Raw genomic sequence first — 16,004 nt, 5'->3', positions numbered from 1 at the left:
GTTTACTAACAAATAAATAAAAAACTGCAGGATCAATCTTCTGGGAATTGGTGGTTGGGATTGGGCCGCAACATGGTTCTGGTCGGGTATTGGCCAGCTGAAATTTTTACAAGCCTATCTGATCACGCACTCATCGTAGAATGGGGAGGCGAAGTTTTATACCTAAAAAGTACAGGCACGAATACGATAGTTCACATGAGATCAGTCAAAATCGTTGAAAAAGACTTCAGAAAAGTTGCTTATGTATGTCATATATATATATATATTATATTTTTGTTTGAAATGCTGAAGAAAAATAATAAAGTATGAACATATTGTATATAGTATTTACATATCATCTCTTACAAATTGATTGATGTATAATATATTATTATATTCTATAATAAAATGATTTTAAAGAATGGGTTGCCCTATGTCAAAATAAAATGGGTCTAACCAAATATTTAGAATTTTATTTTAATCCTTATTCTTACTTATTTAATAAATTTTCAAATAATAACATAAATTTAAATTGATGATTCATCAGTTAAAATCATGATAAACAAGAAAAATCACATATAATTATGGAGAACATAACAAATAATCAAAATATTAAAATTGGCTTGAACAATATATTTAGAATTTTATCCTAATCCTTATTTTTACTTATTTAATTAAGTTCAAATAATATTATAAATTTAAATTGATAACACATCAGTTTAAAATTGCTAAAACATGACAAATAATCAAAATTACCAATTGTTTTTTTAAACATGACAAATAAACTATGAACACATAGTATATATTATTTACATATGATATATTTTATTTTCATAGTATATATTATTTACATAGTATATATTATTTACATATGATATATTTTTCACTAAAATCTCTTAATTGATTGATGTATATTACATTATATATCATATAACAAATATGATTTTAAAGATTGGTTTGAAGAAAATCTTTAGAATTTTATCATAATTCTTATATCTACTTATTTTAATAAAGTTTCAAATAATAGTATAAATTTAAATTGATTAGTATAAATTAACTTGATGAATCATTACTCAAAATTATAAAGAACATGACAAATAAAAAAACTTACCTAAAACTATGGAGAACATGACAAACAAGCAAAATCACTTCTCAAATAATAGTATAGATTTATAATTAGGTTTACAAAAAGATAATTTGTAAATTACTCTATTAATAGTTTGAAATTTGAAAATTACATCTTCTATTTAATTTTTGAAAACTTATACAATGTGAATTGAAAGTTTTATCAAGATTAGATATTTCAATAATTAAAATTTAATTCAAAATTAATAATAATAATAATAATAATAATAATATTATAATTATTTCTGTTTAAGATAATAAATATATTTTATACCTTTAATTTTTTAAACAATAAAGATATTATAAAACAAACAGATTATGATTTGTTTCCACTCTCCAAAACCTCCAGCTATATGCATCATGATTTTCCTGAAAAAACATAGCTATTTTCAGAATGAAATAAAAGCTTAATTAGAAACTGAAATCATCATGAATTAACAAACCTCTTGATGAGATGAGAGGAAGAATTTGTGAAATTAAAGCAAGAAAGAAAAAAGTTTTTAAAAGGAGGATACATAGAAGGAGGGAGACATCGTCTTGTTTTTTTACTTTTTTTTCAAAACATAAATAGTTTAAGATATATTAAAAGAATATTGTATAAAATATATTTAGAATTGTCAAAATGGGTAAACCAACCCAATCCAAACCATATCCAAATAAATCCAATATCAAAACAGATTGACTTTGTTACGCCTCGACCACCCACGGCTAATGGGCCATCCACGCCCGTTTTCTTGGCCCGTGGGCCCCATCCTGTTCCAACGGTCGGACCGTAAGTTTTCTAAGACTCAAAATCATTGTTTACTTACCTTGCAATCACCACACGAATTTTCTCCGTGCTTTGGCCTCACTCACACGATATCAAAAATAACTTCCCGATATACCACTATCCTTTCACTACTCCAGGCAAGCACGCTTAATTCTGGAATTCTAAACAAATGTATGACGAAAAAGGTAAGTCAATTTTGGTGACATAGGTAGCCAAATCAATTTCGTTAAGCCTTTTAATATATCACAATTTAGGATGTATAATTCACCCTCTCTCAAAGAACGCAACATCCTCAATGCGTCCCATGACATGTTTGAAGACGCCTCTTGGGTTGGAACCGAGATGGTTAACCAGCTCTGATACCACTTATGATTCCCCGACCGCCCAAGGCTAGTGGACCACTCATGCGCGTTCTTTTGACCCGTGGACTCCATTCCGTTCCAGCGGTTGGTCCGTAAATTTCTAAGGATCGAAATCATTGTTTACTGACTCTGCAGTCATTGTTTTGAACCCTGTTTCAAACACAATTTACGACGATAAACAATGACAAGTTTGTTTTCATCGCAACAATTCGAAAATTAGTTTTGGCAATTAAATCACATCTTAAATGAGCCAAAATTTCATAGATTTTTTTGTATATTATTTGTCCAAATAATGTAGTTCTAGTGTTGATGGGCCGAAGCCCATGTACAAAGTGTGATATTCTCATCGGGAAGTGCTTGTGAATGTTGTCGACTCGGAGAAAAATGAAGAAAGGATTAAAGAAAATAAGAAGTTAAAGGAAGAAGAGAGCGGCTTAAAACTGTGTCAACCACCAAAATCGCCATCTCCCGCGGGCGGTTCTCCGGCCAGAAAAAATCTGTAAAATCGAATAATAATGATAAAGCTTTGGAGATGGTACCAGCGATGCCTGACGGTTCATCCAGTGAAAACGCAGGTCATCAGCTCCGGCTTCCTTTGGGGATTTGGCGATGTCACCGCTCAATACATCACTCACTCCACTGCCAAACCTCCTCCTCCTCTTCTCCGTCTCTCCGTTAGTTCTTTTTCGATCTCCCTCCCTCGATTGAACTTTCTTTTACATTGGGATTCTCTCCGATTCTCAGATTTGTGTTCATTGTGCGTATTTTCTGAAATTAGTTTTAGGTTTCTTGATTTACATATAGGTATTTCTCGAGTAGTGCTTGATTTATGAACCTCTTCCTTAGACATTGATTCTGTTAGCCTTAGGGGTTCCGTTGCGAGTCCTGCGTCTTCTTAGAGAGAGACATTGAAACGATAACCTTACTTGGTGACTCATAATGTATCTGATCAAATAGCACAATGTTATTCATTTCTTAGTTGATGGCTTTAACTCGTTTCTCGAAACTCTTGTGCCTGAGATTCCATTCCTATAATAGTGCAGACACTGACACTAACAATCAAGAATTCAAGATTGTGAGCTTTGTGCATGTCATCGTTTCACTTTTCTTTTTGCAACATGTACTAGTTGATAGAAATACTCCCAAAGATAATTATGGAGCTGTGTGTTTTGAACTCTCCATCCTGTTGGTGCACTGCTTCCATGTTAAAATTGCATCACAACTCACTTTTTTTATACTTCTTTGGATTAGCAACTCTTGTGGCTTATTGCTTCCTTCAAGTATTTGTTTCTTCTAGCCTTCTGTGGAACAATGAGATGTTTTTTTCAACGCTTAGAATTCGAGAAGCCTTCCTACTTTTCTGTGTGATTGTGAGTCGTTGACAATGACCTTTTACTTGCATTTGCTTTTAAGGTGTACGGTACATAAGCTGTTATAGTCTGTTACATATTGCTTTAAGTTTTGGATAAACAACATTAGTGGTCTATTGCGTGCTTCAAGTTATTGTTGCTTCTATGGACTAGTGAGGTACCTTTTCAACTAAAGACTTCTTTTGCTGCGAAATAACCTTTAGAAATCAAGAGTCATTTCGTACTTTTACTTCCATTTACCTCGGTATACAGTATATAGGTTTTTGGAAGAAGAAATTTGCTTAAGTTCTGTTATATATTGCGTAGAGCTTTGGTCGAGCACTAAACTATGTTCAGCTAGTATAACAAATATGTTGACACAGATGGGATGTATATATATATTTATATATATAAGTTGCCGGATGAAGAGATCTATTGAGTTTTTGCAAATGTATTGTTCAGCCATTTGGCTATATATTGGGTTGAGCACTAATCCATGTTCCATATAACAGGACAAGGATAAAGAGGCAGACAAAGATGCAGAATTCAGGGTCAACTGGAAGCGAGTAGCTATCACGAGCATGTTCGGGCTTGGTTTTGTCGGACCTGTTGGCCACTTCTGGTTTGTTTCCTTCTTATCTCACATCATTTAGCTATAACTTTTTGTATTTCCACTGCAAAAGCCAACAACACTGTTTTATCTTGCGGTATCACAGGTACGAAGGCTTGGATAAATTCATAAAACTGAAGCTTCGATATGTACCAAAGTCCACACGTTTTGTAGCAGCCAAAGTTGCGATGGATGGTCTTATCTTCGGCCCCATAGATCTACTGGTATTCTTCACATACATGGGATACGCCACGGGCAAGAACACATCTGAAGTGAAAGAAGGACTCAAGAGGGATTTTCTCCCGGCTCTAGCTCTCGAAGGAGGAGCATGGCCGCTTCTTCAGATCGCGAACTTCAGATACGTTCCCGTGCAGTACCAGCTGCTTTACGTCAACATCTTTTGCCTTATAGACAGCGCTTTTCTCTCGTGGGTCGACCAACAGAAGGATGCAGCTTGGAAGCAATGGTTCACTGCCTCGTTTCTAACGCTTAAAGAACGAGGTGGCACAGGTGGAGTTTGATTCGTTTTTCCTATGTCGTGAACTTTGAATGAAACCAAAACAGAGTGTAATTTGACGATTCTCAACAACCAAAGTTGCCTTACAGATTCTTGAATCAAATTTATTATTTCGTTTTCTAAAGAATTTGTTCTTAATTGGATGAACTATAAATCAGAAGATTCAGAAGACTAGAAGTGAGCTAGGGTCTTGGGATCAAGACCAGCTTTATTTCTCAACCAAACAAATTACAATCAAGCAATGGTCACATTCTCCAAGAATTCAACGTCAGCCAATAACTTGACAAGCACATGAGACCATAAGGTGGCATGAACATCAATACTTCCTTCTTCAGTCCCTTGAAATAGCACGAGCTTACCACTTATACTATTCCCGGGTCCAGCTCTAGCTACAATCGGCTTACCCCAACCGAAATCGTTCCCATACACGTCAAACCAAGGAGAGCTTGAGACAAGCACGGAATCACAAACCATCGGACTCCCGTCACCTTTTTTTGATATCTTTACGTTTCTGACCCAATTCTTTGCATAACTTTTAAACTTTTCATCCGTTTGCGACTGCACCATTTTGTTTATTTGCAAAGCAGCCCAACCCATCTGATGATCTAGCAGTTCCCCAACCGTGACACTAGTTACCCCGAGAATATTCACGTTTCCAAAACACTCTTTCTCAAGCGGAGGGTTAGTCTTTGCCTCAGATCAACGGCTACTTTGCAATGAGTTTCTTCTTCTCGGTTCATACCACTGTGTCTGATAATTGACCTCCACAAAAGGGCAGAAAGCGCTTGTAAAGACGAGATAATAACCAGGTGACCGGACCCTATTTCTTTGTTGGCTTTAGCTTTGAGGTTTGAAATATCCTTCTTTGCGAAGTGAAAAACTCTTTCTTTTGTAGTGGGAGGCAAAGAGACTTCTTGGCGTGGAGAAGGGGCCTCCTCCGTCTCTGAAGCTGGAATACGTATCGGGAAACTGATTCCGTCGAGGAACCATCCTCTGAGTTTAAGAGGGTTATTATGATCATCGGAACCACCCGAACAAATCTTCGACCAAGTATTAAAGAAGTTCCAAATGGAAGCTCCATCAGCGACCATGTGATTATAACCGAAACTGATGAAAACACCATCTTTTATCTCGGTGACTTGCAGCGCAAGCAAGGGCTCCGTGAGGCCGTTGGTGCTATTAACGCCGAGAGATGGGAAGAAATGACTCATGAAATCTGGGACAGAGCCGTGAGGCTGAAGAATGTCACTCAACGATAAAGATTTGGATTCGGCGTGGACGAACTTAGCACCGGAGGAGGAGCCGTGCTCTTCGCAGTCGATGTGAAACGACACCGTGTTGTCTTCAAGATTCTCCAGTTTGACAAGACGACCGGAGAAAGGGAAGTAGATCTCCAAGGCAGTTGAAAGAGATGTCTTTAACCGAGAGATGAAATGGGTTTCCGGGTCGGGCTTGCGAAAAAGAAGACCTCTTTGAGGATAGTCTACGTAGAGGAGGTTAAGATCAAACGGAGTGAGATGGATCTTTGTCCGACTTGATTGGTTTATGTTTTGGGGTCGAACTATGCTTGAAGAAATTACAGTCACATCTGCCATTTCTACAATCAAAGCTTGAACAATTATTTGAATTAGAATACGATCAGAATCTGAAAACTAACAAGATATATAAACCACAAATAATGTGGCGAAGAATACTAATCAACTTGAGTGTTATCTTCTTTTTGCAATAAAATTTTAAATATTTGTATTCTGCACAATGACGATGATGACCATTAAATTTCAAAATCTTATCCACATAGATTATACCACCAATTAGGGACCTTTAGGGTGATGTTTTCCTTTTCTTTTTCTTTTTGAACAAGTGCTTATTACATTATAATAATATATTTACATAAACATCAATTATTGGACAACACACCATCACATAAACAAACTGTAAAAGTAGCCCCACTAGTTTACATAAAACAGCGGATGAACAAAATAAATTCGGGGAGTCAGTGGGAGATGGATTTGGGTAGAGTTGATTGATTTTAAGAATCAAAAGATTTTTAAAATTTATAAAAAGATTAATGAGTTTTCATGTTTAAAAAGTCTATAAAACTATTATACTACGATGGATTTGAGAATTTTTTTTTTGGGAGGGAGAGGGAAGAGGCGTAATCAATTGAAAATTATAAGTGATTTGTATTAAATGATAAATTTATGGCTATTCAAACATAAATTTTAAAAAATTATTTAAAATTTAGTGTTATTGAATTTGACATTTTATAAAAGATTCTGATATCCATTATTATTGAAAATATTATAAGATGTGGAATTTTAAAATTTTCAGGTGATTTTAGATAAAAAAATAAAACTCAAATCATTTGGTTTTAGATGATATTTTAGAGCGGTTTAACAAAAATCAATTAAATCTTTGTAACTTATTAAAATCATTTAAAACTTTATAAAAATCAAATCATCTCAAATTTTAGATTGATTACATCCCCTCCCTTGAGTATATAAACGATAATTTGAAGATTTTGTTTTATGAGTTAAAATATTAAAAACTCAAGTTCAAATAACACTATATTTTGATAGAATTAAAAATATTTAAAACACAAAATTTTTGAATAACAATGGATTATGCTTGAAGAAATTAAAGTCACATCTGCCATTTCTACAATCAAAGCTTGAACAATTATTTACGATCAGAATCTGAAAACTTACAAGATTAGAATAAATTAGGATTAGAAAAATCCTAATTTATTCTATATTTCAAAAAAAAAAAAAAATTGTTTTAAGAGTTTTTCAAAGTTAAGTGTTATAGTTTTACCTATGAATATTTCAGTCATCCAAAAAAATGAACAGATCTATAAGTGGTTTATGATTTCTCAATCAATTTTCTTGTTTTCATACAACAAAAAGAGTTCAACAGCTAATTTAAAGAAAGAAAGAAAAAAAGAGGATCAGTTTAAAACTTTAAACTTCGGTTTAAGCGGTGATCAAGAAAAATGTCTGTTTTTGTAAAAGTGCGAGGACCTAAATGAAGCTGACACATTGGAGAACACCTTGGTGACATTGACAATTCCATTAACATCACAAGTTCTTCTTCAGCATTTGTGGATTCAGGGTAAAAGGCTGCCCTCTTTAAACGACTAGTGTTTCTTAAGATGAATCTCGCGACTTCCATCTCTTCTTCTGTTCCTTCGTATTCCATCCATTCAAAGGTTTCGAGACTTGACAATAGGCATCCTGGTACATGACTAGGTTCTTTCCAGCACGGTCGCGGATATATTTTCTTACTGTGGAACTGTCATTCAAAGTGGCAGATAAGTAATCGCTTCAGACCATCAAACCAAATTTTTTAGAAAAGAAAAAGTAAATTAATAAGCTAACACAAGAGTAAATAAACCTGTTCTAGTCGGAGGATTCTTAGTTTGGGGGAATCTTTGAGCAAACGCATAAGTACATTCAACCACTGTGCATCACATGTACATAGATGCAATCGTACAAGCCAGTTAAATATTGTTCCTTCAGGATACGCATCCTACATAAGACATATGATTAAGAAAAAGTCGTATTAATAAAATATTTTTTGAAAGCAAGTGTATAGAGAAGAACTAAAAAATACCTGTGATAAACAAACTCCAAGTTGTTCGAGTGAAGTTAGTGAAGAAATAATCTGCTCCGTATGATTACAAGTAACATAAACATTTGCCGCTTCAATCTTAGGCATATTCTGCTCAATGCCACAAAACCCACCAGTAGCTTCTTCGATCCCCAAGAGCTCCAAAGAAGGAGTATCTATCACAAACCCATGAGTATTGATGTCCGATAATTTACGCAGTAGTAAAACCTTTAAAGAGGCCACTCTAACTACGAAAAGGTCCACATTGTCACCCTGGCATCGATCAACCATCAAATTTTCAAGAACAGGACAACTAGATAAAATCATCGGGACAAATTCGTCAGATGGGTACTTCACTGATACAAGGACCAGGCTTTTGAGGGATGGGAAAGAAATCGAGGAAGGCAAATCCTTCAGAGCAACATTTTTAGCATCAAATTCACAAGCCTTTTACAGCCTATAAACAAGCTACCTGGAAGTACCACTGGATCCATGGTTTTTGTAGAACAAGTATCAATCTCGATATATAGCTTACGCACACCGCGTTTAATAGCGGTTCTCACATATGCTCTAATATCTATAGCATTAGCCTTTTGACCAAATTTGACATTAAAACTTTCTAGAACCGGAGCTCTGTTTAACTTCAGGGAAGTGTTAATAAACCGTGAGAATCTCCTGTGTTCACCAGCTTGATACATATTGTGATCATATTTAAGTCTTGGCACATATCTCCACAGAAATTTCCATCGTTTTGACAAAACCATCGTAGCCGCAACATCTTCTGCTGGTAATAATGACAGTATTTCCAAGAGCAACACATCAGGTAACTCACTTATCATATCCATACGACCTCGCCCTTTAGATACAGAGGTTCCTGGCTAATCAATTCAGCAGATTTCCTACGATTTTGTGAACCAGATTACTCTCAAATCAAAAACTAGAATAAATTTTACAAAATTGAGAAAAAACCTAATGCAGCAAAAGAGCCTTAGGAGAAAATTATATCTGATTACTTAACCAAATCTGTTGTTTAATTTTCCATAACTATATAGAGACTATTTATAAATAAACAAACATAAAAGAACTCAAATCCTAAACCATCCAGGACTTGTACAGATTAATAAACCAAATTCTAAAGCACCAAGGACTCTACGTAAGTAAAGTAAAAATAATAATGAAACCAAAGATAAATAAATTCAGGTTTCTGTTAACCCTCGTAAATTAATGAATTGGTGATTTTAATGAGTTGACTCAATATTAATTAAATAGTAATAAATAGTATAAAATCTATACTATTATTTACGAAGTGATTTTTCGCAACGGAGCTCCCACGTTAAAAGTTAGAATGGTTAATATCGATACTACCCTTAATGAATAATTTATTTATTTTTATACAATTAATCATTAAACATGAATTAGTTATAATAAAAACATTTAAAACGTATTTTTTGATAAAAAAAATTCATGTTATTGTATATTATCCAAACTAATATTAACTTTCAGTAGATAAATTTTAGAATATATATTTATTATGTAAAAAATTGAATTCTATTAAAAATCATTAAATAGTCTAGATAATTATATTTTTTTGCAACGGAGCTCTCACGTTAAAAGTTAGAGTGGTTAATATCGATATTACCCTTAATGAATTATACAGTATATATATATAATTATATAATCAAAAACCAAATTTATTAATAATATTATTTAATTAAAAATAAGATAATTCTTATATATTGTGTCGTTATCTTAAAATAGTTTTCTATTATAAATGTTAAAAACTAGATATAATTTAGTGGTTAAAATCAATATTGATTTTTATTAATATTATTATTTTTAAAATAAGATAATTCTTATGTATTTTGTTGTTATCTTCAAATATTTTTCAACTATTAAAGTTAAAATAAGATATAATTTTGGAGAATTACCAATTGTGACTCAAAACTTGGAGTCAAACCAAAAGAGTACCCAACTTGGGTCAAAGGCAAAAGTAACTTAAAAGGCTATTGAAATTACAACTATCTCCTTGTGAACAAACAAAAAAACGGATTTTTTTTTACGTTTCTACCCCTCGCAAGTCGTCTGTAAACAGACGACTTGAAAATAAGTCGTCCAGACGACTTTAAGTTAAGTCGTCTGGACAGTTATTCTTAAACATAATTTAAAAATTTTGTAAAAAATATTTTGATAAGTGAAAAATTGGAATTATGTAATTAACATATGTCTTAAGAGATATAAATTAATATATAACAAATTTCAATTGTTTTCAGCCCAGATGAGTGAAAGTAGTGAGTCATGATATTCTTTAGTTTATGTTTCATCAACATATGTTGTAGTATTGTATGTGTTCTTAGGGTTAGATTTTGGAAAGCATTAAAACCGTTTTTGAAAATTTTTAAAATTACCTAGGCGTGTTCGTTTCTGTGTATAGTAAACACTATTGAAGTATAATTTGATTTTATAACGTGGTTAGTAAGTTAATTTAGTCATTTTAGTTTAGGGGTTCATTTTAGGGTATTGGACGACTTAATATTTAGTCTTCTGTTCCCAGACGACTAAATATTAGGTCGTCTGATGTACATTATCAGCCAGAATAAGTCGTCTAAACCGGACCAAACCTTAAAGTTTACCAATGTACTTTTAAAGCTAACCGGATTATTTACCCAATATATAAGGTGATTTTTTTTTTTTTTTTTTCATTTTCCGCGAACAGAAACCCTAACAGTTCTCTCTCACCGGCGATATCAAAGGCGATTCGAATTCCCACTATTTCCGAACAACCATCGTTCTCAACGTCGGCTATCTATCTCACTTCATTCTCACCGTTGTCGCCGCAGCTTCTTCTAACCCTAGCGCCGCCGATTCCTCTAAACCCTAGCGCCCCCGCTTCCACTATTTCCGAACAAACCGTCGCCCTCGCCACCGTGCTCACCAACGTTCTCACCGCCGCTTACTCTAAACACTAGCTAGCACCGCCGTTTCTTCTAAACCCTAGCGCCGCCGCTTCTTCTAACCCTAGCGCCGCCGCTTCTTCTCTGTAAACCGTAGCGCCGTTTCTCTGTAAACCCTAACGCCGGTAAGTCATCAAACTCGTGGAAAAGATGAACATAAAACGTTGTCTCTTTCAATTTACTCATTCTCACCGTTTCACGTTTATTTTTTCAGATCTATAACCACAATGACGAGTACTCGAACTCCTTCTGCGACTAATCAGGTCCGCTTGAAATTTTCTACTGGAAGACTTGTAAGTAAGTCGTCTGGAAAGTCTTCAACCTGGACGACTTAGTACGTCCATTTGGAAGACTTTCCAGACGACTTAAATATAAGTCGTCAACTAAGTCGTCCAGTTGGACGACTTTCTAGACGACTTATATTTAAGTCGTCTACTAAGTCGTCTGGAGTAACAATTAAGGCGTGATTGATTTAGCTTGTGTTCTGACTTCTATTGTTGTCTTTGATTATTTTGCAGACAAAAAGGATGGATATTCCAGAACTCCCCCGTAGGTTATACACATTAGGGGAAGAGCCAGAACCCCACAATAGCATTTCGTATCATACGGATAACACGAAGTTGCATACTGCTCTTAGGGAAGCTCTCACTGATGCTGAATTTGAAGAGCTCAAGGAGTCGAGATTGGGAGTTTTTCATCAAGTTCAAGGAGCAGGGATTTGGTTGGGCTTCAAGGCTGGTTCACCACTTGCTCGGTTTAAAGCTGGACATTAAGAAGAAGTACGAGATGTGGTGTCTCGTTGGTCCAGAACCTGCGAGGTTTTCACTGTTAGAGTTTGAAAACATCACTGGTCTAAAACTGCGACTACATCGAGGACCTTGAGACACCAGAATGTGAAGTTACCCCACAGATGGTGTTTTTCTGGGAGATGATGGGAGTTCATCGGGAAGCTGGGCCAAGTACTGATCAGATAATAGCAGCACTGAAGAGATGCGGGGATTGGTCCAGGGAAGATCGCAAGCGACTCGCGTACCTTTCCATCTTCACTGGATTCATTGAAGGGAAAAAGTTCTCAAGCGCTACACGAGCTACTCTCGCAAGGCTAGTGATGGATTTAGAAAGGTTTGAGAATTATCCATGGGGGAGAGTCGCGTTTAAGGTGCTGATGGACTCTTTGTGGAACAAAGATATTACTGGCTGTTACACCGTGGATGGCTTATACAAGTTCTTCAGGTCTGGGCGTACGAAGCTATTCCGGGATTGGGTGCTAGTATTGGTCTACCCAGAGCAAACAGTCCGTCTCCACCGATTCTGGCTTACGACGGCAGCAGAGGCCGCAGATTCATGAAAGCTGCTATCTTGAGTCAGGTACCTTTCCATCTTCACTTAATTAAGTCGTCCGGAAGGTCTTCCAGCTGGACGACTTAGTAGACGACTTATTATAAGTCGTCTGGAAGGTCTTCCAGCTGGACGACTTAGTAGACGACTTATTATAAGTCGTCTGGAAGGTCTTCCAGCTGGACGACTTAGTAGACGACTTATTATAAGTCGTCTGGAAGGTCTTCCAGCTGGACGACTTAGTAGACGACTTATTATAAGTCGTCTGGAAGGTCTTCCAGCTGGACGACTTAGTAGACGACTTATTATAAGTCGTCTGGAAGGTCGTCCAGCTGGACGACTTAGTAGACGACTTATAATAAGTCGTCTGGAAGGTCGTCCAGCTGGACGACTTAGTTGACGACTTATAATTAAGTCGTCTATTTAGTATTTTGTTTCAAATATCTAACTCGATTCTTCTTCTATTTACTGCAGACCCGCGTGATCAACTTTGTTGAGAAGGACATAGTGAAATGTGGCCAAAATGGGACTCTGAGGTTGATGACGTGCCCGCGGAGAACATCATTAAAGTGATGTATGATCGGAGACCGTGGAAGTGGACCATGGATTGCTGGGAAGTCACTGGTACAAAAACCCAAGTTTGTGACTCCATCGAAAAGAGCCAAAGAGATGGTTGTGGAGGAGGTGGAGGAAGACAATCAGAGACTCGGAAGAAAGCTCGTAAAGAGGCTCCTAAAGAGGCTCCTAAAGAGGCTAGAGAAGAGGCTCCTACAGAGGCTACAGAAGAGGCTACAGAAGAGGCTAGAGAAGAGGCTAGTTGGGTGACCAGAGAGGAGTTAGAAAACATGTTCAAGGACTTAGGTGACATGATGAAAGAGGGGTTTAAGAAGTGCATCAGGGAGATTAGGAAGATCTCCGATAGATTGGAAGCTGTGGAGAAGAAGGTTGGTGTCACCAATCAGGCTACCCCTCAAGCCCCAGAAACCGGGGTTAGTAAAAAACACCCTACCCCACAAGCCCAGAAACGGGGCTAGTAACAAACAGACTACTCCTCAAAAGGATCAGCTCCACTTCAAACCAATCATCCTACTCCTCCACCAGACAGCCTGCTCCTCAAAAGGCAAAGCCTACTCCTCAAAAGGCGAAACAGCCTGCTCCTCAAACTAAACAGCCTGCTCCTCAAACTAAACAGCCTGCTCCTCAAACGAAACAGCCTGCTCCTCAAACTAAACAGCCTGCTCCTCAGACGAAACAGCCTGCTCCTCAAACGAAAAAGCCTTCTCCACAAAAGAAACAGCCTTCTCCTCTGCCCAAAGAGGTTAATATCAAATCTTTAAGTCGTCTGGTCTTTGTATAGATTTGTAAATATATAAGTCGTCTGGAAGGTTTTCCAGCTGGACGACTTACAAATAAGTCGTCTGGAAGGTTTTCCAGCTGGAAAACCTTCCAGACGACTTATTTGTAAGTCGTCCAGCTGGAAAACCTTCCAGAAGACTTACAAATAAGTCGTCTGAACTCCAGCAGGAACCAAATCCTCTCCCAACTTTTATTTAAGTCGTCCAGGGTTAACTTGTTCTCTTTTATTGCAGAGATTGTTGCCGGAGGATACAGCAGATGAGGCGATCTCGGTATATAAGATTTGCCGGAGGATAAAGCAGATGGTGTCACCTCCAAAGAGATTGTTCCTCTCACTTCCACTGACCAACCGAGCTTCGCTTCCAACGATCAACAACCGAGCTTCGCTTCCACCGATCCAGCTTCAGCTTCAGAACCGAGCCTGGTTGTATTGGACCAAACAGCTCCCACTGCTTCTGTGCGTGCAAGGAGTGAACGAACGAAGAAACCTGCTCCCACGCAGATATCTCCTTATACGGCAGAGAGAAGGAAACTCCTTAGAGTGGGAAAGTATAATCCATTTCCCACACTAAACAGACCTAAGATGAAGGAGCTCGCTGATTGGTTGAAAACTGATCCGTAAGTGATTGCTTTACCCATAATAGCTTGATTTAGTCTACAAAACTGATTGCTTTTTTGTTTGCAGTGATTATTTCACTAAGGAAGAGGACAAACCACGTACATCACCAACTTGGTGGTATCAAAAACTCCGGACATCCAAAGCATGGCTGGAAGACGTAGTAAGTCTTCTGCTTATCTTTAAGTCGTCTGGTAACTTGTCTTTGTATAGATTTGTAAATATATAAGTCGTCTGGAAGGTTTTCCAGCTGGACTTATTTGTAAGTCGTCCAGCTGGAAAACCTTCCAGAAGACTTACAAATAAGTCGTCTGGTAACTTGTCTTTGTATAGATTTGTAAATATATAAGTCGTCTGGAAGGTTTTCCAGCTGGACGACTTACAAATAGTCGTCTGGAAGGTTTCGAGCTGGAAACCTTCCAGACGACTTATTTGTAAGTCGTCCAGCTGGAAAACCTTCCAGACGACTTATTTGTAAGTCGTCTGGAAGGTTCTAACTTGTATTATTTTATATGCAGCATATAGATGCTTGGATGAATGTGCTGAGGCAGAGGTATAAGGAGAACCACAATGTTTCCGGAGCGAGCGAATGTGCTTCCTGGATCACAACTTTACCCAGTCTTGGAGAGAACAGTATCTGGTCTTCAAAACATCGTCGTCTGATCACAATGGTTAGGAAAAATGCTACCTAGTGGGGCGGCGAGTTTGTATGACGGATCAATGCCTTCATTTTGCCAATCAAACAAGAAGTGGGGGGAGGACATTGATGATATCTATGCGCCACTTGAACTTGGACAACAAACATTGGTGGCTATTTGGATATCGATCCCTAGAGGCACCATAGTCGTCTGGGACAGCATACTTCAACTACCATCAGAAAGATGGATGAGATAATGGAGCCTTTTCTCGAGATGGTCCCTTATCTGATTGTGGAGTGCGGAGACCAGATGCATGGGTTGGAGCGATACACTGATGAGAGACTCTCAAAGATGTACCACGGCCAACAATGGTGATTGTGGCGTGTACGCTGCAAAGTACATTGAATGCATCTCTTTGTTGGGTCCCTTAGCCCAAAGACTTTGCTAGGTCCGCGAAGACTATGAGGGATACTATGGCTTTGGCTATATGGACGGAGCTTGTTGATCAGCATCTGAAAGATAATGAGGATGGTGGTATGTTTGTAGGCATGTATGATTAGATACACAATATTTGTAATAGATTTTTAACTTGTTAGATTTTTTAACTTGTATAGATTTTTAACTTGTATAGATTTTTAACTTGTATAGATACACAAATCAATTTGTATATTTGAACTATTTGTATACACAAATCTATTTGTATATTTGAACTATTTGTTTACACAAATCTATTGTAATGTTGTGGGCATGTATGATTTATTTGATTTTCTAACTTGTATAGATTT

The 16,004-nt window shown here is 36.8% G+C and overlaps 3 protein-coding genes and 1 long non-coding RNA gene across 4 annotated transcripts; 2 read left to right on the top strand and 2 right to left on the bottom strand.

Annotated features, from left to right (window-relative positions):
* Positions 1 to 2,595: 2,595 nt before the first annotated feature.
* On the top strand, positions 2,596 to 4,838 carry LOC108857035 (uncharacterized). The gene is made up of 3 exons (XM_018630955.2): positions 2,596 to 2,909; positions 4,097 to 4,206; positions 4,301 to 4,838. Exons 1-3 carry the CDS (start codon positions 2,751 to 2,753, stop codon positions 4,713 to 4,715), a joined length of 684 nt encoding a protein of 227 aa, XP_018486457.2. The 5' UTR covers positions 2,596 to 2,750; the 3' UTR covers positions 4,716 to 4,838.
* A 28-nt stretch (positions 4,839 to 4,866) lies between these two features.
* On the bottom strand, positions 4,867 to 6,426 carry LOC108860048 (uncharacterized acetyltransferase At3g50280). Its single transcript, XM_018633956.2, is given in 2 exon segments — positions 4,867 to 5,397; positions 5,400 to 6,426. Coding segments are annotated over 2 exon segments (1,359 nt in total). The 5' UTR covers positions 6,307 to 6,426; the 3' UTR covers positions 4,867 to 4,945.
* An 843-nt stretch (positions 6,427 to 7,269) lies between these two features.
* Positions 7,270 to 9,421, bottom strand: LOC108858235 (probable FBD-associated F-box protein At1g32375). The gene is made up of 3 exons (XM_018632189.2): positions 8,324 to 9,421; positions 8,105 to 8,239; positions 7,270 to 8,002 (listed from the first exon to the last, which is right to left on the bottom strand). Exons 1-3 carry the CDS (start codon positions 8,645 to 8,647, stop codon positions 7,664 to 7,666), a joined length of 798 nt encoding a protein of 265 aa, XP_018487691.2. The 5' UTR covers positions 8,648 to 9,421; the 3' UTR covers positions 7,270 to 7,663.
* A 1,905-nt stretch (positions 9,422 to 11,326) lies between these two features.
* On the top strand, positions 11,327 to 11,947 carry LOC130512897 (uncharacterized). Its single transcript, XR_008946527.1, has 3 exons — positions 11,327 to 11,396; positions 11,486 to 11,534; positions 11,790 to 11,947. It is a non-coding gene; the product is annotated as an uncharacterized LOC130512897 (long non-coding RNA).
* The last annotated feature ends 4,057 nt before the right edge of the window (positions 11,948 to 16,004 follow it).

This window comes from Raphanus sativus, chromosome 5 (genome assembly GCF_000801105.2).
Source record: "Raphanus sativus cultivar WK10039 chromosome 5, ASM80110v3, whole genome shotgun sequence".
Classification (NCBI taxonomy): domain Eukaryota; kingdom Viridiplantae; phylum Streptophyta; class Magnoliopsida; order Brassicales; family Brassicaceae; genus Raphanus; species Raphanus sativus.
This window is presented reverse-complemented; position numbering and strand designations above follow the sequence as displayed.